The sequence below is a fragment of the Stenella coeruleoalba genome (genome assembly GCF_951394435.1).
Source record: "Stenella coeruleoalba genome assembly, chromosome: 10".
NCBI classification, from domain to species: Eukaryota; Metazoa; Chordata; class Mammalia; order Artiodactyla; family Delphinidae; genus Stenella; species Stenella coeruleoalba.
In genome coordinates this window covers 340,740-368,185 of record NC_137156.1, presented here as the reverse complement: position 1 = coordinate 368,185, position 27,446 = coordinate 340,740, and the positions used below count along the sequence as shown (strand labels likewise).

The window sequence follows — 27,446 nt, the reverse complement described above, 5'->3', positions numbered from 1 at the left end:
TCTGTTCGTTCACAAATGTTTCCTATCAGTGTTTGTTGTTTTAATTATCAGTAGTTTTGTCTTTTTGTTTTTGTTTTTTTTGAGAGGGCTTCTCACTGCTGTGGCCTCTCCTGTTGCGGAGCAGGGCTCTGGACAGCGGCCATGGCTCACGGGCCTAGCCGCTCCGCGGCATGTGGGATCTTCCCGGACCGGGGCACGGACCCGCGTCCCCTGCATTGGCAGGTGGACTCTCAACCACTGCGCCACCAGGGAAGCCCAGTAGTTTTTTTTTTAAATGTTTTTCAGATTGTTATCCTTTTATTGCTTCTTTATTTTAAACTTATTTTATATTTTTATCTATTTAGTCTTCCATATGAATTCTAAAATCAGTTGGTTAGATTTAAAGAAAAGGAATCCTGCTAAGGTGTTACTTGTGATTCTGCTGTATCTGTAATTAATCAGTGGATCTTTGGTGTTTCCTCCCCTGCAGCTTTCTGTGTCTGGTCACTTGTTAGGAAATTAACTAATTTCCTAACTCAGCTCACCTCAAGTCATTTACTATGAACGTGAGCTTGAAAAAATCCCCTCTAGATTCTGATGGGCAAAAACATTTCAGTTATGAGAGTCTGTACCTAGAAATTAAATTATTGGGAAGACCCCAAAAGCACATTTTATGTGGCCCATGTTAATAGATAGTCCACAGTGTCTACTTTGAGCTGTTAGGTGTTAAATATTAAAAAACAGAAAGTTATATGATTTTTGACGAAGAGGTTTTAAAGTCAGGTTTACATAGGTTTCATTGCATTTTTTATTGAGGTATAATTGACATATAACATTATGTTACCATTTTTAATTTTAGTGCTTTAACTTGTTCTCTTACTTTTCTATTCAGTCTCTCCGTTGATGTTTCTTCTCCTGATTTGTTTGGAAGTATCCATGAAGACTTTAGTTTGACTTCTGTAAGTAAGATCATAGATAATTAAGATGATAAATAGAAAGTAAAATGTCATTTGTTATAAAACATGTCATTATGACTGTTTCACAACTCAGTCTAAATTATTAATACTTTGTTACCACATTACTGCTGTAGCATGCTACTCTTACTTTGGAGCTGTGTTTTATTTTGTGAAAGTTTTAGTAAAAATATAATTTTGTAAATATTCCACACTTAAAAATCTTTTAGCTGAAGTTGCAGCTTAAGTAGCTCCGTCTCCTCTCTGCATTGTGTGGAGATCCTGAGTGTGGTACCCTGGTGCTTGAAAACTGGAGAGCAGGCAAAGGACAGGCACCGTTTCTCCCCATTTTCCCTCTTTAAACAGAGAAGCTCTGCTTTTCTCTATTTTTTTTTTTTGTTGTTGTTGTTGTTGTTGTTAAGTTCCCTAATAGCATTTTATTTGAACACAAAATTCCGTGGCAAAACCAAAACCAAATCACCTTTTCTATAAACACACATATATTTTAAACATATGCATGTGTTTAGCAATGATTCACACATATACTTTATCCTGTATGTGAATTCAGCTGTTGAAATTCAAACTCCAGCTATCCTAAAAAACAAACAAACAAAAAAAACAACCCTCTCTGGTTTGTCATTAGCTTGAATGATGTGTGTGTATGTGTATGTACCTGTCAAGAAAGAAAACATGTGAACTAAATTTCCTGCCATATATAATTTCTACAGTTATTATAAGTTTGAATTCCTAAATAAGGATTTGTTATATTAGGAAAAATAGGGTTTAATCAAAGTAATTTTTTTTTAAAAGCTATTGTAGTTTTAATTACTTGGGTGACTAGGTAGATAACAGTACTGTTCATGAAGAGAATTCAGGAAGGAAATGGTTTCTAAAGAAAGATTAAAAATTCAGTTTGGGACCAGATGTGTTGAATGAGAAATGTTCAGGTGGGATGTCTAGTGGGTGATTGGACCCCAGGAGAGAGATCTAGGTACAGATTTGTGAGTCAGCAGTGTAAGGCCTGGGAGTGGATGAGAATACTAGGGAAAACAGTAGGAGGAGAGGAGGGCCAAATATATAAAAATAATATTGAGGGTGCCAGTATTTAAGGGAAGGCCTGAGGCAGAGAGCCTGGAAGTTCCCTGAGAAGGAAGAATCAGAGAAGGAAATCCAGGGACAGGTGGGAGAGCGCGTTTAAGCAAAGGAATATTTAACGGTATCGCAGACTGACAGAGCATCAGGCCAGGTCAGACAGAAGCCAGGCCTCGTGGGAGGGCATGTGGATGGCCGAGGGGCAGCTGCCTGCGCTGGGTCAGGGATGAGTGGCAGCTGAGGAGGGCGATGTGGTGAGTTCAAACTGTTCTCCCACTGTGAATGGGAGAGGACATGCGAGGAAGGATCCTTCTCAGTGGAGAAAGGCCTTGCTGCCTGTCTGGCCAACCACGTTTCTTCTGGGTCTTTTGGGACAAGCCTAATTTCTACGTGACTATCTTTCCAGTGTTTGGAGCAGCTGCCGTGTGCTCACATGTTCCCTTCTCGAGCAAACACGGCTTGCTCTGAGCCCAGGACTCCCGCAGAGCCATGCCTTCGCCTCCTCTCCTCTGTCACCCAGAGCCCTGCATGCTTCGCACTTGCTTCTGCTGGTCACTGGACCTTCTCTGTCCCATTTCACTCTCCTGAAATTGTTCCAGATTTGGAACCAAATTCAGTTCCTGTGTTTTTCCCCATTGGATGATACCGTGTTAGATTTGGTCCAGGTAATTGAGATCTTCTTAGGGTCTTGTCCTGTTATCCAGCAGAGAGGCACCTTGTGGGAAGAAAGAGGGCTAGGTTTCTGGTTCGCTTGCTGGTCTGCTGCTTACTGACAGAAGAACCTCGGGCATGCCACGGAGGGTGGCCTGATGGCCGCATCACAGAGATGCTGTGGGGTAGCCAGAACAGTACACAAGGCCGTGCAGTCCTCAGTCTGCAGGCGCTGCCATGGATAGGTTGAGTTGTTATTTTCAAACATGTGTATTCATCTGAGTTGTTTGTCAGCTTTTGATGAGTCATTCAATTTTAAGAATTTGATTATTTGTCAGGTTTTCTTCCCACTTTTGTTTCCTGTGATTGGTTATATTTGAGGAAAAAATACACTTACTAAGAGTAAGACTTCAAATCACTCAAATAGTTTTTCCATTCTGGGGGAAGAACCATTCAGATTACAAGGGTAAAAATCAACCAGAGTTAATTAATGAAGAGGGCAGAGAAGGTGTGGCAGGCTGGGGTGGGCAGCTGGGAGGCGGTGCCTGGAGGGTAGTTAAGGATTGATCGTGGGGCTGAGAGACCAGTTGAGATATTTGGGATGCCACTGCTCAGAGTGGCTGATGAAGCGTCACGGTGACTTTATGTCACACGCTTTACAAGGGCCACATAACAGTGATAGTTAGCTGTGGGCAGGGGTGTGGGCCTCCCCCAGCCTCACGTGTCACCTCCTGGTGCCCACCTCACGCGGTTTGAACACAGAACGTGGACGAGGAGTAGACGCACAGCACATTTGTTTTAGGCTTTTTTTTGCCGCCACTTCCTGTCCATAGAGTCATTCAGGCCACTGACAAACTTTCATTGCTTTGAAAGCACTGTAATAATTCCTGGGCCTTTTAATTATGTATGTTGATGACCACAAAAGGCAGCAAATCGGCCACACTCTGCCAGAACTAAACAGTAAAATTTTAAATAAAGACATGGAAAGTTTTACACATTTTGGGGGAGCTGAATGGAATTCTTGGGTGATCCAGGCTCAGTGAGCCTAGCCCTGTGGTCTGTGCACCTGCCAGGGCCTGGTTATTCCCATCTGCCTTCCTGACATTAACCTAAGCTACCCTGATTAGTACACAGCAGTGATCAAAGTATGGGTGAGAGCTTCTCCTAGGAAGGAGTTCTGCCTTAGTTTTTAGTCAAGGATCTAAACCAAGGCCCTAAGTTAGTCACAGTGGTTCCAGAGAAGCCCTCACGCCTGAGGGAGCAGGGACAGTGCTCAGACAGCCCCAAGAACAGTGACGGTGCCATTCCTAGAACTGTATTTAGAAAGCCAGTTCTTCTGAACTCTGAGAGGATGATTGATTCATCAGCCTGGGGGGTCTGGTAATTTTGATAAGAAGTCACCTTAAATAGCGGGAAGCCTGGGGAGTGTAGACTGGCGCCCTGCATGGCTGACCGGGGGAGAGTCCCCGTAAGAGGGAGACTCTTCTACATAAGAAATTCTGTGAAGGCCTGGTGTTTGAAGGAGCCCATCTATGGATGGCATTACAATTCTCTTCCAAGTTATAAGAAATTTAGAAATTATTTTCTGAGAGTTTCTCCATTTTTTGGTAGTTATTTTTAAATATCCATTTTTATAGCTTTTTTGGGGTGCAAAATGTATGAAGTGGAATAACCAATAAAGTAGAATCCCTTTCCTAAGAAAGCAGCTATCCTGTTTTACTAGTTTACTGTGTTGCATCAATCTGTTTTTCCATACAGCTGATAAATTTCAAAAGGAATTTGAGTCAAACATTGTTTGGCTCTATAGTGTGTTATGTCATAGTGAGCAATTAGTAGAATTATAGAATTGTATTGTGTTTCTCCCTGTTACTGGAAAGAAGGAACCAAGAAAAACAAAGCATTGAATATTGATATTAAACACCAAGAGATTATAATTAAATTTAACAAGTGATAAATGTTATCTGTTAGACTTTCAATTTGTTACTATAAATATTTTTCTAAAAATTTGTATTGGTTTTAGGAACAGAGACTGTTAATAGTCCTGAGTAATTGCTGCTACCTAGAACGTCACACCTTCCGAAATATCGCAGAACATTTTGAAAAGCACAACTTCCAGGGAATAGAAAAAATAACACAGGTAAATGGATCGCGTTAAATGGACAAGTGGTGGTGTCATCCGCTTCGTTCCCAGCTGTTTCCTCAGCCCCCCACCCCCGCTCCTCCCCGCGCCCGGGCCCTCCTCCTCACAGCTCACTGGAGTCACTGAGGTAATGCTCTCCTCTTTCTCTAGAGCAAAGCCCTCTCAAGGTTAGAGCTTTTCAAAACTGAGGGAGGAGAAGGAAAGAAAGGCTTCAAAGCCAGATCTTTAGGAGTCATCTCTGATTTGGCTTGTTTTAGGTTAAAGCTTTTACTTCTAGCCGACAGCAAACCCTGAGCTTGCAGAGCCACCTCTTCTTCCTCCCTCCCGCTCCAGGGGGCCACAGCATTGCTTCTGCTTGCCTGCCAGAGCACACGCACACACGCGTGCGTGCACACACACTCCTGCACGCGGGCACAGCTCTAGGTTGCTTTGTCTTACCTGAAAAGTACATACCCTCCACTCTTCAGTCCTGCCTGTAGAAAGGTGGACAAAAATGAGCCCTGTATAAATCAATGGAGTAGTTTTTTTTAGTGTTACACTTTGTTGATTCTACTTTTCAAGTAAGCAGAAAAGGAAAAAATGAAGTAATCATGTTATTATTAAAGGCTGCTTGGTTCCTGGACAAAAGTTTATCAGATTTCTAAGTAAAACTAAGCTAGAACCACTTTTCTAATGTCAGTACAGTTTTCTCAGTGCAAAGAATAAGAAAGATAGTGATCTTGTTAATCTTATAATCAAAAAGTGCTCTTGATGGATTGCATACTTTTTACAAATGATGGTTCCAGTTCATGAACTAGATTGGGATTTTTTTTTCAAAGATTGAAAATGTCAGAGTGGGTGGCTGTGTCTTGTTTTCTTGCCTTTTCGTAAAGATTAATCATCCTGATGAGAAATGTTGTGACTTAAGACTTTAGGGCCAAATGTCGAGTTTATTTCCAGAAATTTTTGTGTTGAGAACTGCAAGGTGCTCTCTTTCAGTAGAAAGTTAGTATTTGTAGAAAGTGGGCATTTTATTTTTATGCAGTAACAATAATGACACTAACATTATTATTGAAGAAATCTTTTACCATTTTAAAAATATATGAAGTGATTAGGAACTGCATATAACAAGCAGGGAGATTTTTAGGTTTTTACAGAGTTATGAGTGGGAATTATCTGTTAGGTTCAGTTTGTATCATTAGGAAGAAGAATGAAATTGACATGCAGATGGGCTTTGATGTCCTTCCCAGCCTTTGTCCAGATTGTTCTGAGACAAGGTGATATGCAGGATCAGGGGTGGGCTATTTTGGGCACTCAGAATTTGGAATTGAATATTTTGAAATCATTCAGTTGAGTATTAAAGGAATAGACAGTAAACTAGATTTATAGTGTTTGTGCCGATTCTGTTTTTTATGAGTGAATTCATTAATTTCATGATGACAATCAAGTAAAATATATTTCTTGAATTAAGGTATAAAAGTTGCCAACTGCCACTGTTTTTCACGGTTCCTTTCTCAAATGACAGATAGCTCGGGAGGCCCAGATCCTAGAACAATCCCAGGGCACGTGGGTCCCATGAACATTGGTTATCTGTTCTCTGGCTCTGCTCTGCTCTCAGAGGGAAGTGCTCACCGAGGGCCTCTGCCTGGTGTGCTTCTACCAGATGGGCCCCACCTCTCTCAGGTCTCCTTCAGGCTGCAGGTGGGGACTTTGCCAGGGGTCCTCCAGGCATAGTTCCTTCTGCTTTCTTGCTCCGCCAGGAGCTCTACCAGGAGCGGCACAGAAATGGCCAGCCTCTTCAGTCCCCTTTGTCTCAGTCTCCATCTTCAAGAGTAGAATTAATTTTTACATAGGAACAGTACGTGCATAATCACGCTTGTTAGGCGTTTATTAAAATTTAATCATCACTCATCCTTTAAAGCTAGAATGATTTTTATACACAGTTTTATTTGATGAAAACAGCTCTGTGAAGTAATCAAGGAAAGTATTATTAACTCCATTTTTTTCATGCAGAAAAATGCTCGGAGAGGTTAATGCCTTGACCTGTAAACAGCAGAGCAAAGCAGGACTCAAAATTAAGTTTTCTCGTGCTAAATCCAGAATGCTTTCTGGCCAAGCACCATACATATATTAAGATAAGGAACAAAGTTGTTTCCATGGAAGCACACCAAAGGAATAGGACATGAAGCCGGTTGGCTAATGTACATCATTTCGGACTTGATGAAACAACATTAAATAATAAACATTAAATTTATCAGATCAGAGTATCAACTCCTCTTTCCCTACAAGTTACGTCCTTTAAAATAGGCCCCATTGTAGGCCTTCAGTGGATGTGCTGTTTGGAGCCCGTACAGCAGGTGCCAGCCCTTGAGTACTCTGTGTGTTTCCACGTGCAGGGCCAGCGCCTTTGAGTTTTCCTCAAGTCTTGGAAGTGTTTTTCCAGTCACGCATTTTTTTTCTTTATTATAAAAGTAAGACCTAATTATCATTTTTTAAAAAGAGAAATACTGAAAATCTAAAAAAATTTTTAAATCATCTAAATGCGCCAAAGATGAACACTGTCTTATTTTAGTATATATAATAATTTAGTGTCTTATATATACCGTATACCTGTGTGTATATATGTTATAAAAAAAATATGAAACATTTTCCCCAATTCTGTTTACCTTGAATGTATCTTTTTCTATCGGCTCTTCTGTTGTGAGCACTTTTCCATTTTTATTAACTATTTTTGTAAAGATGAGTTTTATGGCTTTATATTTGTTGGTGCAGATGTACCATTTTCTAATTTTTATTATTTTAACTTTTTTCCTGCTGGTTATTTTCATTGTTGTTACTGAGAGGGGAAGATAGTCTTTGGTCACATTTCTTACTTCCTCACAGTGGATTCTTACAACTGGGAGTACAACTCCAAAGACTCCTGGTGGGGTTTGCCAGATTGCTTTCCAGAAGCCGGTCTCACCACATTTGGCCATCATCGCCGATTATAGTTTCTAATTTGATAGGTAAACATACTCTTTCATGGTATTTTCATCTGCATGCCTTTCTCTGCTTGGTAGGTTAACACTTTTTCATATGCTCATTGACTGTTTACAGAATTTTGCGTTCTAAGTGTGCACCCCAGGTTAACCACAAATCCTTAACTCTTTGAGACCTTTGAGAAAGGAAAACCAGAGCTATATGCTTAATAAACCTTAGCTTGTAATTTTATTGCGGTAGCTGTAATTACATAATTCCAAGGAATTTTTTTTTTACATATATTTTAACCTGTGCCAGTCTTTTAAAAGGAATTATCTAATTTAGAGTTTGGATAATTGCAGATTTTTGACCGACTCAGGAATGTAGTCATAATGGCCATTAAAGTCTGGCATGAAATGCTTGATTGAGGTTTTATTTGAAGCCCCTAAATCTCTTTCAGGTATTCCAACATGGAGGTGGAGAAAGGACAGGTGTTTTGTTTTTGTTTTTTTTAAATATGTCCAGGGAAGGTCCTTTACAGCAATCAGTTTTAAAGGTTTTTGAGTCACTTGAACCATGGGTACCATATTTTACATATTTGATTATTTTTAGCTTAATTGTATATAATTCTCTTTTTTTGCTGCTGTTTTTATTTATTCTAGTTAAAACTTTGTTTTTTAATACAACTTTTAAAAGTCAAACTCCATTTACAGTTATTACAAAATATTGGCTCTATTCCCCATGTTGTACAGTATATACTTGAGGCTATCTTACACCCAGTAGTTTGTACCTCCCCTCTACCACTGGTAACCACTAGTTTGTTCTCTGTATCTGTGAGTCTGTTTCTTTTTTGCTTCAGTCACTAGTTTGTTGTCTTTTTTTAGATTCCACATATAAGTGATACCATCCGGTATTTGTCTGACTTATTTCACTAAGCATAATGCCCTCCAGGTCCATCTGTGTTGCTGCAAATGGCAGAATTTCATTCTTTTTATGGCTGAGTAGTATTCCATTGTATACAGAGACCACATCTTTCTCCATTCATCTTTCAGTGGGCACTTGGATGCTTTCAAGTCTTGGCCGTTGTACGTAGTGCTGCTGTTTTTTCACATAGATGTTGTTTCAGAGATGAGAGAGAAGCTCAAAGTCTGTTTGGAAAGTTGGGGATGTGCAGGGCATAAGTGAGTAAAACCATTGATTCACCACTTGGGCACAGGATGTGGGTTCCGAAGTCAAAACCTTGAACCCTGGCAGATAAAATTCAACCACTGGAGTTGTCTTTTACCCCACCCCTCTTCCCATTTCCGTCCTCATGCGGGCGCTCCGGGCCCTCCTCAGTCTCTTCTCGTCTACTCCCTCCGTCCCTTTGTCAGTGGTGCCCGTGATCTTTAACCTGCAGGCCGTTTCTAGGCTTCGGATCTGTTTCCTACGAGATGTCTTCGCTGGAAGTTCCCCTGGTATATCAGGTCATTGTGTCCAAACCAAAATGGCCCTCCGCCTTCATGCCAGCCCCTTTCTGTGTGTCCTTGTCTCAGGCGGCCAGCTGGGCCCTGGGGGTGTTCTGGCCTCCATCTCTCGGGACGGCTGATGAGCGTCCTCTGAACCTGTCTCCACCTGGTTGGCTCTTCCTGCTCAGGCACGGCCCTTCATCAGCCGACCACTGTGCTTTCGCAGGAGCCTCGCTCCCTGGCGCTCTGTGCCCTAAGTCCCTTCGCTCTGCACCATCCTGCAACTCCCGTCTCAGATGCAGGTGTCTCGTCCCACAGAGAGCCTCCTGTGGCATGGCCCTGTCCTGTTCCCCCAAAGCGCGCACGGGCGAGGTCCTCTGCTCTTCTTGTGGTGCTTCCTTCAGATGCTGGAGTCGCATTTGACACCTCACATTGTGACTACTTTAATGTTGGTTTGCTTCTTTTCTCGACTGAGTTCTTTTCAAATATTTCTATATGAAATGTTTTATCCCTACAGAGGAATAGCTCTTGTGTAGATGTGAATTAGAAGAAATTGCAGCTGAAGAAATGCAGTGTCGTGATCAGGACCCTCGGTGCACATTTGCATCACCTCCCTCCCCTTGTAGAGTCACTTCTGCATTTTGTGGTTCCTGATTAACACGTTGTTTACTGTTACCTGTTTCTGAGTTTTAAATAGCATCAGTGGGATCACAGGCGTGCATTTTTCTGTGACTCCTCTTTCTACTCAGTACTGTTTTTGAGGTTTATCCATGTTGCTGCATGTAGGTTATGCTAATTTGTAAAATAAGTTAGAGTGTCTCCTTTTTTCTTCTTCTGAGAGTTTATATAGAGTTGGAATTACAGTATTCGTTATCTGAATACTTAGAAGAATTCTGGTAAAACTTTCTGGGGCTGTATTTTCTTTGTGAGACAGTTTTTAATGACTGGTTCATTTTCTTTAATGGTTAAAGAACCATTCAGGCTTTCCGTTTCCTCTTGTTAATTTGGGTCATCTGTGTTTTTCTTGGACTTTGTCCATTTTGCCTAAATTTTCAAATGTATTGGCATAAAATCGTTTTATAATAGTTCCATATTCTTGCAATCTCAACTGCATCTACAGTTATGACCCCCTTTTATACTTAATGTTGCATGCTTAATATTTTAGTCTTTTTTTCGATCAGCTTTGCCAGAATCTTTTCAAGAGCCAACCTCTGTCTTCACTGATCTCTCTTCGCATCCTTGTTTTCTGAGGCAGTAACTTGGGTGCTGAGCTTACTTGTTTTGTCTACACAGCTCACTGATTCCAAACCTTTCTCCTTTTTCATATGAACATTTAAGGCTATGAATTTCCCTCTCTCTAGTGGCGTGCCGCATGCTAACGCATGGTGTTCTGATTGTCCAGTTTATATGTTCCAATTTTAGTTGTGTGTTTTCCTTTGACACATCAGTATGTAGAGGTGTGATTTTAAATTTCCAAATTGAGGGAGCAGCTAGTTTCCATATTGGGAGTTAGTTTTTTCTTTGTTAGAGATTTCTGACTTAAGTGTTCTGATGTCAGAATATCATATTTTTAACTTTGTTGAAACTTGCTTTGCAGGTGATACATGGTGGGTTTTCTTAAATATTCTACCTTGCTTGAAAAGACTGTCCTTCAGTTTTGAATACCAGGTTCCGTTTGCGTCTGTTAGACCCAAGGTGTGAATTGTTCATATCTGTTCCTTTTGTTTGTTTGTGTGGTCTTTAATCTGTCCATTACTGAGAAAGATGTAGTACAGTCTCTCTTTGGCTACTTTTTAGATATTTTCTTCACCTCTAGCATTCTGTAGTTCAACTATGATGTGTCTCTTGGTATGACTTTTTTTTTTTTTGCCTTTTTGCCTTTTTGCCTTGACTCTGATTGATACTTTTAAGCAGTCCTGGAAAATTCTCAGCCATCACCTCATCAAAAATTCTCCCCTTGGGCTTCCCTGGTGGCGCAGTGGTTGAGAGTCTGCCTGCCGATGCAGGGGACATGGGTTCGTGCCCCGGTCTGGGAACATCCCACATGGCGTGGAGTGGCTGGGCTGAGCCTGCGCGTCTGGAGCCTGTGCTCCGCAATGGGAGAGGCCACAACAATCAGAGGCCCGCGTACCGCAAAAAAAAAAAAAAAATTCTCCCCTGTTCACTCTTTTCTCCCTTCAAGAATTCCTGTTGGATCATATCAGACCTTATATTCTCCATGTCTCTTACCTTCTTCTTTCATGTTTTTTCCCTCATCTTTAAATACTCTGTAATGGTTAGGAATATTTCTTCAGATCTCTCTCCTCATCCACTGCTGCTTCTGTTATGTCTAATCTTGCTGAAATTTGCTGTCTGTTGACATTTTATTAAAGTTGTTTTTCATTCCCAGAAACTCTTTTTGGTTTTTGTTACTAAGTCAGGGAAAACAATTAACTTACTCTGGAGTAGTACACTTTGAAACATTATACCAGTGTAGGAGATGGTGGCGGTAAAGTGCTTTCCAGTGGCCCTCAGATGGTTCTGCGTAGGTGACCAAGTCAGCTGCAGGCTATAGTCAAGTAAATGGAGAGGGATTTTTGCAGTCAGGTGAAGCCTGATTAATGGGATGTGAGCTGGTTAACTTGATTATAAAAATTCACAGAAAACCAACAGTTGGGGAATATATAGATCATAATCAGTCACAGGTTAGAACCACGGCAGAAGGAAGATGAGGAGAAGTGGCTCCCGACAGCAAGTCCTAGGTGGTCCTTCTGTGTCAGAGTGACAGGATGTCCTGCTTTATCACAGTTTGCTCTTTTGATTTAATAGTGCCACCTCTACTAGGGATTAAAGGTTTATTTTTTAAAATTAACTATTTACTTGGCATTTATTTTGTCCACATTTGACAAGTTATGGTTCAGTAACATGAAGGAATGTCAGTTCACTGTCCAGCCATCTGTTTGTAAAGAATTAAAAATATATTAATTTGACTGAAAGTAGTAATCCAGATTCACTTGCATAGAGACTCTGATTATAGTTTGACGAGTTTATTTCTGTAGAGCTGGCTCAGTTAAATGCACTCTTTCTGTCATCTTTGAAATGAAAATAACAGGGCTTTTTTCCTACTGTTTTTTTCTTTCTCAGAAACTTATTTGTCTTAGAAGTATTCCTTCCAAAAAGTTTTTAAAATAGTAAACCAGAAAATTTAAGTTGGAAACATTAAATCACAACAATGAGATGATTTTACGTTTCGTTAACTATTTGAGTGAGCTACAGACCCTTGTGTAGACACCGGGGAAGCAGGGCATCTGCCATCTGCGTTTTGTTCCTGGACGTGCCCCCCGTGACCACATGTGACATCAGATCACCTTGACCTGCACGTTGCTGCCGAAGAGAGAGCTGGTAGATCATCACAAGCCTCTAAAATGCTGCCTCCTAACACGCTCTGTATTTCTCCATGTTATTACTGGTTGTTGAACTACAGTTGGCCTTGAACTACGTATGCGCTGGGGTTAGGGTGCTGACCCTCCACCCAGTCGTGTAACTTAGAGTCAGCCCTCCGTATCCACCCTCCCCGTCTGTGGGTTCGTACAGTATGGTAGTATTTACTACCGAAAAAAATCCACATATCCGTGGACCTGCACAGCTCAAACCTGTGTGAGAAAACCTATTTCTAATTACATAACTGTTGAATTAGCACCCTTTTTTCCCCTTTTCCATTAGAGACGGCTGGCCTGGAAGCCGTCAGGCCCCACCTTCCCTGAGAAGCTTTTCAGCCCCTTAGCAGTGCCCTGGTCACTCTTGCTCTCTCTGCTTCCTTATCAGCCACATTCCGTGAACATTGTCTTTCGTGTGTTTTCTTGTCTGTCTGCCCTACTGGACTGTGGTTTCCTTCCTAACAGAGTTTTTTTTCACGTAACTTTCATCCATCACTCTCAGGCGGTGGGTTCGTGATAGACCCCATCCTTGCATAATAGGGTCAGGTGAACTCAGCTGACATCTGTGCTTCTCAGATGGTATGAACAGGGCATTTGAAAAATGATAATCATAGCTGCTAGCATTTATTATGTATTTTAGATGTGCTACACAAGGCTCATAAATTATCATTTCTAATCTTCACAAAAAAATTTATGAGGTGAGTATCGTTGATTCTCTTTGTTTCATTTGTCTGGTACCTATCTGTGCGTACATTTATTTTCAACCTTTTTTCTTAAATTGAGATATACCTTATATACAGTAAAACATATAAGTCTTTAGTGTATTAGATTGGTGACTTTTTGCACAGTACCCACCACCCAGATCAAAATATAAAATGTTCTCCTTGTGCCAAGTCCCATGCAGTGGGACAGCTGCATGGGCACCCCTCTCACCGCTGTCTGACTTCTGTCTGCACAGGTTAGTTTCTCCTTTTCTTGAACTTCATGTGAAGTGGAGCCGTACAGTTTGTAGCCTCCCGTGTCTGGCTGCTTTTGCTCAGACCTAATCATTTCTGAGATTCAGCCAAATTGTGTGTCTGTTACTAATCTGTTTCTTTTATTGCAGAGTTTAGGTAACATATTTTGCTTACTCATTCTTGGTAATGGGCTTTGGGTTGTTTCCAGTTTCAGGTCTTTATGAATAAAGTTGCTGTGGGCACTGCTGTAAAAGCCTTTCTGTGGACATTTGTACTCTCTTATTTTACATATATACCTAGAAGTGGAATTGCTGGTCATGGAATAAGTTGATAGAACCTCTGACTATTCCCAAGTGGGGATATCCTTTACACTCAGCCAGCAACGTGTGAGTGTCCAGGTGCCCCACTTGCTCACTACCACTTCACATTCTGTTTTATTTTAGCCCGTCTCCTGGCTTTTGTTGGCATTCCCTGATAAACAGTGATGTTAAGCATCTTTCTTATGCATTTAGCTGTTCATATTCAGGTACCGTCTTTAGAAGTGCCTGTTCATTTCACTTGTTCATTTGTTAATTGGGTTGTTTACCTTTCTATTAGTGATGTTAGAAATCTGTGTATATCTTTGTCAGATATATATTCTTTGAGTAGAAATTTTAAATTTTGATGAGGTTTATCTACTTTTCAAAATGTTTAGTGTCTTTCATATCCTGTCAAAATCTTTACCTGCTCCAATGTCCTGAATTTCTTTTTCCCAGAGGCTTTGTAGTTTTAACTGTTATCTTCAGCGAGATGATCTGTCTCTTACTGAGTATTACATTGTGTTCATTATTACTATAATTATACGTATACTATGATAGCTTTATAGTATGCATTGAAAGGACAGTTGTGCTCTTTTTTCCTGGTATCTTTTCATGCTGTATTGTATGGTCTACAACCTCTAGTACAGTCTAGTGCCAGCCCCGACCCTGCACTCCCCAGATTCTCACTCCTCCCATGTTGAGGGCTCAGCCCACCCCCTCTGCAAGTCCTTGGCCCCTGGGTGGTGGTGAGACCAGGCATGGACGCACGGGGCTGACACTGACCCGCTCTTCCAGCAAGAACTAGTTCATGCGGGCTGACCTTCTTGTGAAGACGGCCCCTGGTCTATACAGAGGACTAATTCTTATCTTGTTACACAGCTGCACTAGAGTGGTCTTTATTACTGAAAGTAAAATAAAAATCTTGCCTTTTTGTAAGAAGTTGGTAAAAACTGTTAAAATCTACTGAAGTATTTATTTAAATTGTTTTACTTTTTTCTTCACCCTCAAGCAGACAGCTCATAATTACTCTTCTTTGTGTTTATAGGTTAGCATGGCCTCACTGAAAGAGTTGGACCAAAGACTCTTTGAAAACTACATTGAATTGAAGGCAGACCCCATCGTTGGCTCCTTAGAACCTGGAATTTACGCAGGCTACTTCGACTGGAAGGACTGCCTGCCCCCGACAGGTGGGTGGTTTGAAGTTACTGAAGTCTCCAGATGCATCCAGAGGGGTAAATATGGATTTCCTTTTCTCAATACAGGCTGAAGATGCTTTTCTGTTTATTCCCTTTTTTTTTTTCATGTTTACTGAGGGGTTGATTTAAATTTTTATTAGCTTACCCACTTTTTGGTAGCCTGGGGTTATTAGTACTTAAAATGGTTAAAGATATTCTTAAATTCCAGAGAATAATTAATTACACCTCATAATGTGTGATCATCTCAGTAACGTACACTTGCTTCCTATGATATTTCTTTACTTCATAGAAATAATAGACTGTGAGTGACAGTTTTATGCAATGACCTTGCAACCTTCATCAAAAAATTTACTTAAGACGTTTGGTCACTTCTATGGAAGACCCAGTTACTGATGCCAAAAAGGTGAAAGATACAAGGAAAACGTATGGGAGTAAGATTATTATAATAATTTAACAAAGAACATTAAACTGGAGAAAGATGACTGACAGTTCCAGTATTATCGTTTTGACATCAAATGAAAGTCACTTAAATCACTTCATAATATATATTTTAGAACTAACTATTGCTTGTTGAATGAAATAAACTTTTTGATTGATCAAATAGTTGTTTCTTTGTATGAAGTACTGTAGAATACATAAAGCCAAGCAACCTACTAACATCGTTATGTCGATGTAGCGTGATGTGGAAATGGTTCTGTTCATATTAGACATCGGTTCTTCGAGGCGAGTGTGGCTGTACCAGTGACCTGCTTGCAGGTTGTTACCTTCGTTCTTTCAACTAACTGTTGTGATCACCTGTCATTTTTGTTGTGTGATGCTTTTATTAGATGGTGATAACATTGTTTACTCTTTAATACCTTTGGTTTTTATTGTTATTTTTCATATTAGGGGTAACGATACAGTGATGCCAAAATTCTAAGCTAAGAGCCAGAATCATTAAATCAGTAATATTTTATGTGACTGCAGGTATTTAATTCCTGAAATCACCATCATTATAGACATACGAGCCTTCTGCTTACCGCTGACCATAATTGATCTTTTTCCTGCAATGCCAGGACTCTTGTGTACCCATGTTTTTCTGTGTCCAAACTGGATTACAGTTCACATCCCAAATATATCCTTTTACAGTTTAAGTCAGAGCCTGTCAGTAACTTGCTTAAAATTTTTGCGGCATCTTCCTGCTCACTCGCGGTAAAATCCACAGAGCGGGCAGCACTGAGTCCGGCACCCGCCCCCTGCGGCCCCTCCAGCTGCTTCCAGCACACTGGGCCTCTTGTGGCCCAGACTTCCCACATCCTCCCCCAGGTCCTTCCCTTTGCTTAGACGGTAATCCTCCCTCATGTGTACTTTTGTCCTCAGGCCCTGCTCCGCTCAGGGGTTGTTTTCGGGTCCTTTTAATCTCTCTTGTAACTCTTCAGTACACGAACGTAATAGATGTATTTCTGTATCTGTTTTTTATTTCCCTGTTTTGGAGAAATTTTTAAACAAAGATGTGAGGAGATTCCTTTCACATTCCCAGACTTCTCATCATTTAAGTTTTTTATAGAGCAGTGACTGAAAGGTTCAGAATTCCAAGGGTCAGATCGCAGGATGTTTTTCAATAAAATCTCTCCATTTTCTCCTCAAGGGAACAATACCCAGTAATCAGCTGTGCTCTGTGCTTGGCCCCTAGCCTCTGCAGACCAGCCTGGCTATTGCTTCCCCTTGGGGGCCTCTCTCCTTCCCCTGAGACATGTATGAATTACCTCACATGGGCCCTGCTGCACCAAGCTCTTGTGCAGTTAACCAATCCCCAGTTCACAAATGAAGGATACAGCAGGCCCTGCACACGTGCACACACGTGTGCACACACTTGCACATACGTATGTACATATGCACACACATGCACATCCTAAATGTGTTAACTCCTTGCAAACAGTTTCAGTCATTTGCGTGCCTATAACACCTGTGCCTCGCCTATGATTATCGCTTAATACTTACTACCATCTTCTAAATTTCAACTATCCTAAGACACAAATTACTTATGACCTCCTGAGGGTTGGGGAGGGGTGGCTAGGACATCAGGCACTGAACCCTAAGCTCTGGTCCCCCTAACTGTACTCACAGCCCCGTCACACTCCTCTTTACAGCCCAGCTTCAGAAAGTCGGCTGGGTGCTTCCTCAGAGATTCCATGTGAGGCCCCGTGTCCTCTCGTGTCCTCCCGACATCTCCGGCACCCCTGCGACTCCACCTCTGTGCCATGGCTGGGTCCGTGGACACGCTCGCTCTTGTGCTCCGTGACCGGAGTGCTCCCGGGCTGCTCCCTCTCCCTGGGAGAGATGGCCCTCCTGCGGGCCCTGCGGTCCCACTGCTGGTGGCCGGCCCTCAGTCTCCTTCCCCTGCCTAGCCTTGCACCCTGGCGTCCCCGGGACGCTGGCTTCCTCTGGGCTTGCTAGTCTTTCCTCGGACTCTGCCCTTCCCACGCCTCCTCCGGGAGCTTCCCTGCCCCCCCGCTCCCCGGCCTGCCCTTGAGTCCTGCACGTGGGCGGTCACTGTGCCCCCGGCTCCTGTGCTGCGAGCTGAGGGTGGGAGTTCACAGGTTACAGCCTCAGTGACGTGTGGGTCATGCCTCAGTTTATCTTCTGAGTACTTGCTCTGTGGTTCACAGTGATTTTTCTCAGTTGTTTTTCCGATAGGAAAGTAAATCGTGATGTTCTCGTTTCCATTAATCTTCTTGTTCACTTTTTAATAAATACAACACGGTGGGTGTTCATATTTGTTTAACCGAAGTGAGCATGTTAGCACTTGCTTCCTGTGGAAGCTTTGTGCATCCCTAAATCTTGAGCAATTGCATTTGAATTAAAACGTGCATGTCAGGGATACCTGACATGTGAGCAGTTCTGTGCAGCATCGCTGTGCTCTTCAGGGACAGTTGAGGTGTGTCTGGCTCAATCCCTGTGAGGACGAGGGTGTGGGAAGGGCAGTGCCAGGCTCTTAGGGTCTTGGGTCCCACTGCCTCCAGATGGGTGACTGACTCAGACTGTCCAGATCCTGCCTTGAAGGGACCTGGGGTCCTTTCTCTGCCACTTCCCATCTTCCCAGCCCTCAGCGTGAGTGATGATGGATAGAAAATGATGTCATCATTATCGGGGCCACTTTTTATACAAAATGAAGCTTCTGCTGGCCCTGTGGCATTGAGGCCTGTGGCTCTGTCTTTCAGATAAACTTCCAGAGCAGACGCGCACACCACTGCTTTGTCAGCCATTCATTTACCATTTCTCTGGTTCCAAAGCCTCTTAGAAATTGTTGGTTTTAGTTTCACTTTTATAAACTGTATTTAGTTCTGTTCTTGGTGTAGCTTTGACTTCGTGATCCCCAACTGAACTTCAGTCTCGCATAGTCATATAGTGATTTTTAGTTTCTTTAAAGATGACTGAAGTTTTGAGACCTCGTGTAAGGTGAACAGCCAAAATAGTTTGACTTCAGTCTTCCAAAATAATTTCAATTAACAACTTTAGTATTATCTTTAGAATTTTCATCTCCAAAATTTCATCCAAAACTGAATTTTACAAATCACGTAGGTAACCGATTGTTTATTGCAGTAGTTAGCAACAAATTTAGTTTCTGATACTGTTTGTGGTGATTTTTAAAAAAAAATTCAGGTGATTAATTTCACGATTCAAGAAGAGATATTCGTTAAAGCTTTTTTTTATTATTTTTTTTTTTTTAGCGGTACGCGGGCCTCTCACCGCTGTGGCCTCTCCCGTTGCGGAGCACAGGCTCCGGACGCGCAGGCTCAGCGGCCATGGCTCACGGGCCCAGCTGCTCCGTGGCATGTGGGATCTTCCCGGACCGGGGCACGAACCCATGTCCCCTGCATCGGCAGGCGGACTCTCAACCACTGCGCCACCAGGGAAGCCCCATAGCTGTGCTTTTTTAACCTGACAGTTGGATATTTAAATTCTCACCTCTTTATTTGTATATGTGTCAGGAAAGATTATTCTGGTTACTTCTGAGTCACTTAACTGACTGTGTCGTTATTCTTTTCTGCAGTTATTAAGAGCTCTGAGTATTTGCATCCGATAGGTTTTAGCTAAATTGAGAATGGTCTTAGTCTTCATTTATGAATACACATGGAAGTTCATATCTTTAAAACATATTGAATAAGAAAAATAATCTTTCTTAAAATTTTCTCTTAAATATTGGTGTTCTGTCTAAAAGGCATTCAAGTTTACATATATTCCTAAAGATACTTAATAAATGAATTTAAAATTAACCATTTTTATAAAGGTAAAGTACTTAACCGATTTTTAACTCAAAGGCCTTTTTATTAATTGTAGTCATTGACATTATCAGGAGGAGGGAAGACATTTATGTCATCGGTGATGTGAGTGAGTGGAGTGCCGGGTGTTAGCGTGGTCAGCCGACTACTTGTGTGGGATGCATGGAACCCGGAGCAGAACGATTTCCACATCAATCATATGTCAGATCCAGTATTTGGAATACTGAGACTACTCAAAATCTGTAAGAAAATATTCCTCTCATGGACAGATAGAGAATTTCCTTTCATTCACAAATTCAGCCAGTATTATCAAGTCTGGTAACATCCGAGGCACTCTACACATTTCCCAAGTTGTTCCTGCTTCCAAGGTTAGAAGGTGGTAGAGAAGCTGAGGGTGGTGCTGCGTGTGAGGTGAGATGGTGGCTCTGACCCGGGGGAGTTGGGATGCACCCGTGTCCCCCCTCAAGTCATGTGGCCTGCTCCCAGTGGCACCAAGGAGAGCAGGGCGGGACTCAGGAGGGACCAGCGCTGCTCCCCGCCCTGTGGGGGAGCCCTGGCACCAGCACCCCCGGGGCAGCTCCCGAGACCACGTCGTAACCTTGGCGTCTGTGCCTGTGGTGCGTGGTTCTGTGTTTGTTATGGGGTGGTTGGCGGTATGTGTGAGGGCAGCTGTTTTGGTGAAAAAGATCACACAGCATGAGGTGGCAAAAAAACTAAAATAGATCCGTTGTTCTCTTGTGATTTTTATATCCATTTATTTTTTTAAATTATATCATCTTGGAGCCCTTGAGGTATTTTTTTTATCCTTTAAAGTTAAAATCCAGTGCATTATTGGGGGAGGAGGGAATGTGAAAAATAGCTTCTGTGCTGTTCATTGACTGTCTAATCATCTCATTTTTTTTAAGTTATCATCGTTTCTGCAGTTACCTAAAGAAAATATATTTCCACTGCCATGCGAAGAGTATCTTGATTGGTTATTGTATGTTTTCTTCCCCCAACACTTTTCTCCTAATACTCTTGTGATTTTAATTGGATCCTTGTATTTCAGCGAGCTAGTTGCACTTACCTCTAACTAATCGCACTTAGTTAGCATGAAGAACTCTGAGGTAGTGGCCAGGCTGCCTGCCGTTTATCTCATCAAATCAGCACCTCCATTTAAACATTCATCTCAATAGTTGTTAAACTGTAACCACACGTAGGGAAAATCTTTTTCTGAAAGTTCTCGGGGAGTTTACTAAATGCTGGAACAGGGCTGTTGCGATCCTGCTTTCTGGATCCTCCTGATAGATGAGTCGTCGTGTCCAGTATCAGGGAGGAGGGGAAAGAAGGGACTCTGGCCCCATCGCTACCTCCGCCTGCACAGAGGGAAAGAAAGAAAAACACCGTCTGAATCTTGGGGCCTGGGGAATCCCGATGAATAACAGTCTTCTTCTCTGTCCACATTTCGAACCGACTGAAGAATAAGACGCAAGAGTCAGTAGGTGAGAAGGCCGGTGCCGGTGGGTCAGAGTGAGAGCCCAGACCCCTCGCCCAGCCCCTCCGAGAAGCAGCCCCTCTGCCTGCTCCCCACCTCCCGCAGGCAGGGGTAGCGAAGAAGCAGGGGACAAACCCCCATGCGCTGCTGACCCTGCCAGAGGTGGACAAAGGCTGTCCCTCCCTCTGGGAAGCCCCACTCAAACCAGAAGGGCGGGGAGACGCCGTTCTCCTTTAAAGCACCAGACGTGAACTTCCAGCAAGAGGTGGCTGGCTCTGGGTGTGCGGACAAGAGATAGGAGCTGATTTCAGCAAACAAAAAACTTGTTTTGTCCCATTAATAAACAAGGAAGCAGAATTACTTCAGAATCTAAATATTAATTCCTATTGCAAATAAAATACCGTGGCCAGCAGTGCAAGGGTCAGTTACAGAGACAGTCTGTAGAAAAGGAGGGGACTCAAAGACGTCTTTCCCTCCGCAGCCCACAGCCTGCCTCTGGTTTCGGGGGTGGGGGGCAGCCCTCAGGCCCTCGCTCCCTCCCACGCTCCCCTTCAGCCCCACCCCACTGTCTCCAGGCCCCCAGGCCACCCCCCCTCCATGCCTGCAGCCCTTGGTGGTACCCAGCACAGGGAGATCCTTCCCTGACAGACTTGGTCCATCAGTTGGTTGGTGAATGAGAAACACCTCGGCAGAAATTACTCAAGCAAGTAAAATACTAATTTACAGTTTAGTTTTTACCCTGGTAGGTATTTTCAACAGAATGTCGCATTGAATTGTCTCTTAATTCAGCTAATGTTAAAGAAGAGAACTTTGGTTGATTACATAAGAAAACTGTTACCAAAAATAACATGTGGACTACCCATTCAGAAATAGTTAGAATATTATAAAATTTTATATCTATGTGTAAAATGAAAAAATCCTCACACCAAAGGTCTCCGAATGTCATTTCACCTTTCCAGAATTAACTCTGAAGACTGCGGCTTGCAGAATTCTGAGGGCGCCTTTACGAGCGTCACATTCTTGGTGCTGTTTGTTGGACACTCTAGAAATCTCTTCTCTTCTCGAATGTGGAACACAGGTGGTAACGCCCAGTGACACGGCTGTCCTCTCGTGCCTGTCTTCCGCAGGTTTCCTGCGCCCTGGTCATGGGGTACTTTGGCACACTATCGCATCTGCTTCTGATCGAAACAGATGCCAGTCGCGTGAACTCCACCTTTGAAGAGAGACATCCAAGTCAGTAGTCTTTCCCGGTACTGAACTTCTCAGAAGGAGTAGTTTTATCAATTCCTTGGACTGTTTTTCTTAATTTCATTTAAAACATACTGTCAGGTGGATATTAATAAACTTACATTTCATCTATTTATGAGAGAAAGGCAATGTTACATTTTTCAAAGGAGGATGGTCCTAGTCAGTCATCTTTTTTTAAACACACTTTCATCATTTAACTTCACTTTTTTTCCCAGCCATTTTCTCCTTTTTTATAAGCAGTTTCATACATCAGTGTCAGTGCTGTGAAACCGTTTATACAATGCTTCGGACATTTGGTTACAGTTTGTCTGCCAAGCATTCTTCAGTAAAGCTAAATGTTGGCTCTGATGGTGTTCAGTGTGAAACGTATTAACCTTGAGAGGACCTGTGGCCCTACATACTTTCTTCATTGCATGTTTTATCTGTTGAAGTATTTATTTTATTGTGTCTGAAACTGATAGCTGTTTGGCACCAGGGTAAACTAACGTGCTGTTTTGCAAAGGCCATTGTTTAAACTTATTTTGGACATTCCTAGACATTTATCACAATAGAGCAGGGAAGCGCAGCTCCTGACCTCGTGGCAGCTTCAGCAGGGCCAGTCTTCTGCCCCCTCCTCCAGATGAAGGATCATTTCATCTACACACAGATCAGATAAGGACTGATTTCTTTAAAAACATAACCTCAGTACCATTATCAGATCTGGAAACAAATAATAATTCATTAATTTTAGCAAATATCCAGTCAGTGTCCAGAATTCTCAGAAGAGCTTTAGTTTAGATGGTTTGCTCAGATCAGGATTCTGTCAAGGTCTATGTGTTGCTTTTACTTGCTGTGTCTCTGAAGTTTTTTTCTTTTTTCTTTCTCTAGGGCCCCCTCTTCAGCTTATTTGTTGACTAAATCAGGTGGTTCTTATATTCTCACTTTCTGAATTTTTCTTGTTTCCTCATGGTGTCATTTCACATGTTCCTCTGTCCCTTGTGTTTCCTATGAACTTGTGGCTAATAAAGAAGCCTTATCAGTTTCAGGTTCAATTTTGTTTTAATTTGTTTTCTGCCACCAGCAGGTCCATCACATTTGATTGTCTCCATGTTTGTGATATTAAGATTGAAAGCTGGATTCAAGTGTTGCCAGCTTGCTCCACCCTTTAAAATTTTGTCATAAACTTGTCATCTGCTGGTTTTAGCCCCATGGGTAATTGTTGCCATGATCTGTTGTTTCCTTAGAGATTGCAAACTAATGATTGGTAGCTGGAGCACGAAATTAAAAAGTCAAAAACGTCATCAACTATTTAGTTACTCTGAAGTACAGTTCATGTAGGAAAGGCAGGATAAATGTTTGGTTTTTCTCTTTATTTAGAGTTTTCAGAGTAAGTTGGTTCCCTTTTGTTCTTTTTTATTAAAGGTGATGAACAAGGTGTTTTTTAATTATCTTCGTTAATTCATACCTTGAGCATATTTCATGAGTTTCAATTCATTGTCATAGTCAGTGTTTTTTAGTAATCAAGCTGTCCCCTCTCTGGCTGGGAATGCCGCCCCCATGGGCCCCGGGTCTTCCCTGCTTTCTGTGGTCCAGTTGTCCCACCCAGGGTGTGCCTTCTCCTCCCAGATGTGGGACCAGCCATTGGATGGGAATGAAATGATATGAAATACGGAAAAACTTCCTCTCTCTTAACTTTCTTCTGCTCTTGCCACACTATGTCTCTGTCCTTCCTAGGGGCCCCCTGGCTTTTTTGTCATCCCTCTCACTCTTGTTAAGTCGCACCCAAAAGTCCGTTGCTTGTCCATGATTAGACAAGCACCACATTACCTGGTGGCCCTGTGTCCCAGTGGTGCCGCCGCTTCCCTTCAGGTCGCACCAGCTGGCCTGTTGCTTAACATCACATTCCTGCCCATCGGCTCGTGGCGGGCTGTGTCCCCTCTGGCTAGTGAGGCCTTAGGAAGGCTGCGTGGATGTTCTGTAATTACGAGTTATGTCCTGCGGACAGTGTTAGGGATTTTTTTCCTCACTTCACCTGATTTTGTCTAATTATGCCCTAGGAGTCTTCTTCTAAAACTCGTTTACACACTTCACAGCTGTGTGTGCTGCGGGAAGCAGCACAGTAATGGATACTCATGTGTATCCTGCCATTTTGGCGTTGCCTTCTTCATCCCAGCTATTTTATTCCCTGTGACCTTGGCTACCTTTGAGGTTAATGCTCACTCTGAACTTACAAGTATTTGTCTTCAGCCAGTTCTGTGTGAGGAGTTTGAAAGGGCGCTGGAGGGTCTGCCTTTGTTCTGGTCTCCGACTCTGGGCACGACCTGAGAGCCAGTGGAGGCCCGGTGCCCTGGCACAGTGAGCTGACAGCTGTGCCGGCCCCTCCATTTGGCCACAGCCCAGCCGGCAAGCACACCGGCCCCCCACTGGGGACACTGACAGCTCGACCGACAGGGCACTGGGCCGTCATTTTCGTGAGTTTAGCCTAGATGTTGTAGCTACGTTAGTCTCCACCCTGATTCCTCCTCAGAACCAAAGCCATGGCTCATATTCCCCTAGTTCTAGTAAAGAAGATGGCTGCAGAACGCTGATGAACTTGAATGCCTCTGCTCTCGGCGTTAGCTGCGGGTTTTAGTGGTGTACCGTAGTGGTCTCAGTGTGTGGATAGATGGGGTGCATTGGTAGCCCAGTGAGCAGACAACTCCAAATTGTTGCTTTAACCTGAAAATGGTGGCAAGTGTTCACTTTCCCAGTTACTTAAAACATCATTTATCACAATAGAAAGCTGAGGTTCATATGATTCCAAATGTTGTATTTCGACTTCTTAACAAAAAAGTGCTTTGGTATATTAGTCAGTGGTTAATAGAATCTAAGGGATTCCTCCGCCAGACAGACCCTCACGGCCTGGCCCAGGCCCTGTGTGCCGGGGAGCGTCACGGCCTGACCATACCGCGCACCCAGAACCTGCCAGGCTTGCTCTCGTCCAAGAGAGGAGGATGCACACCTTTTGGTCTCCGTGAGAAAACTAAACCGTAGAGCAGCCTCGGGACGCTTCACTTCCTCTAGCCTGTCCAGCCGGGGCTAGAAATGCCGTCCCTGTCTGTGTCTCTCCCAACACCAGGCAAAAACGTCCGTAACCATCTTCCCTTAATAACAAGCAGCAAAGGCCAACCACCCCTAACCACTTGGAGTACAGCTCAACAACAGCCACTTTGGTGGCTGTTTATTCTGCACATTCCGGTGGGAAACTTGTGAGTGTGTGCTTTTAAAACAATAATGTCTCAAATGTTTCCTGGGAGTCCACAGTAGAAAGGAGACCCACAGGCCTGGAGGGGCTCAGAGACCTGCTTCCCTCCCCTAAAGCCGAGGACGCTTGGTTGACAAAACTGGGACCTGTCTCTCTGTCTCGTCTATCAGTGAGGGGATTAATCGGGCAAACCCCCCATCTCTCCACCGTGTAAACAGGCCAGTGGTGGGACGGTTTGAGGCTAGGTGTTAGGTGACGGGAGGAAGACGTCAGCAGAGCAGTTCCGGTCCCTAGGAGCAAATGAAAGGTGATGCGAATAAAATCTTCACGTTGTGCAGGAAGTTTACTTGGGATGTGAGTTTTCTTTTGGATCAGTTTACTTCAATTTTCTGTTAATATCTCATACTAATAATCAAACTGTTTGAGTGACAACCAAGGTAGATTCATGAACATGATGTATTTGAAAACGCGTTTTTCATTTTTGCAGTTGCTGTCATTTCTGATTGCAGATGGTGTGACAGCCTCTGATTACGGTAGTAAGGACTTCAGATGACACGTGGAACGCGTGTCGGTCTGAGCAGGTCTGTGTACTGAAGGAGTGTGATGATAGGCCTTATGAAATCACAAAGACACCTTGAGAGGCTTTAGACGTGATGGGAGGCAAAGGAGTGAACCCGCCTGTGCTGCACGGTCGGGTTGTATTAATGAAAGGAAAAATTGGTGTATATTCTTGGACTTTTCTCTCTTTTTTTCCTTTGTGCTGTGGCTTTTTCATCTTATGCTAAGGAAAATAGGCGTGGAAACCCGTTCTTTAAACTAGAGCACGTGCTGCTTTGGGATACGTGGGCCACCATCCAGCAAGACGGCGCGTAAACTGCTGTGGACGACGGGGTGTGTGGTGGCGCTCAGGGCCCTGCTCTGCTCTCCGCGGGAGAAGACTGGCGGGAAGACTGGTGGAGCCGCGGGGGCAACCAAGCCCCTTGGCAGGGACCCAGCCCCACCCCAGGGCGCCGTGGTGGGTGTTTCTGCAGACAGCAGCCTCCACTGCAGCTCTGCCTGAGGTAGCCGAAGGCTGGAAGCGGCTCCAGAGCCCGCCCGCCCGCCAGCCAGCCAGTGGGGTGGGTGCGTGAGCGTGATATCCTCGTCCAGTCAAGGTCTGTGTGGCAGGGAGACCCTCCCACACAAAACCAGGCCGTAACCTTGAGGGGAGCCGCAAACTGTGCTCCTCCTGTGGGAGTTCATCCCTCTGCCTGTGTGAAAGCCAGCACCTTGCCCAGGGGAGGGGGAGGTCAGGTAGTGGCGAGCTGCCGGGTATGGGCGCGACAGGGGCGGGGCGCAGGAGGGCCTGCTGCATCTCCCTCGGGATGCTGGTTACCTGTGTGTGCGGGGCACGCGCAGCATCACGTCGTACACAGGAGTTACATGCTTCCCTACGTGTGAGTTCTACTTACTTTGAAAAGAGGAGAAAACTCCTGTTTGCAGACTTAAAAACCTCGACAGCAAAACGTCATGATTAGCAAGTATGGCCACTTGACACCTCTCCCAAACTCACATCTTTGTGCGGCGCTTTGTACTTTCTCAGCTCTGAAAGCCAGCTCAGACTCAGACCTTTAACTCGTTGATTTCAATTCAGAAATGCTTTCTGTGTGGTTAAATGTAAAGCTTAAAAAAATTGACTGTGATGCACTGTTCATCAGAGTCCCCTTTTCCTCACCAGGAGGGGTGGTCCTGCACTGCCCGCGGAGGACAGGCATGCCCTGTGGAGGCCGGGGCCCGAGGGCCGCATGGTTTCTGCTGTCTCTGCCCTGTGCTGAGGGGGGCCTCTGAGAGCTGAGACGCCTGAGTGACCCACCTCCCCACAACCCCATTGGCCTAAGACAATATTTTCCCTATTGGGCAGATTTTTTTAAACTTGGAGAGTCAGAAAAGTCTGTGGCTTGTTCAGAGCAGTCCAACTGTGTCTTCAGCCCAGTTCTGTCTCCAGAGTCTTTGTCTTCTGAGTGGAGAGGTGCGGGGGGTGAGGAAATGGGTCAGACCAGAGGGGCAACAGTACCGTGTAACTTTGTATGTCCTACCGTTTGTAAATAGTTAGATTAGAAAGCGCTTTCCGCCTTCCTCTGTCTGAGGTGCGTCTTCCTCTCTCCCGCGCACGGCCCACCCACCCCAGCCTCC

At 43.5% G+C, this 27,446-nt stretch overlaps 1 protein-coding gene across 6 annotated transcripts in view; it reads left to right on the top strand.

Moving 5' to 3' along the window:
• Positions 1-27,446, top strand: part of EXOC2 (exocyst complex component 2) — a 157,393-nt gene that overhangs the window by 107,329 nt on the left and 22,618 nt on the right. For 5 of the 6 annotated variants that reach the window (XM_079932892.1, XM_079932891.1, XM_079932890.1 and 2 more), the window contains 3 exons: positions 872-938; positions 4,696-4,812; positions 14,917-15,058. In XM_079932892.1, coding sequence (XP_079789018.1) covers positions 872-938; positions 4,696-4,812; positions 14,917-15,058 — 326 coding nt within the window. The remainder of the gene's footprint in view (positions 1-871; positions 939-4,695; positions 4,813-14,916; positions 15,059-27,446) is intronic. The other variant, XM_079932889.1, reaches the window with a different exon arrangement.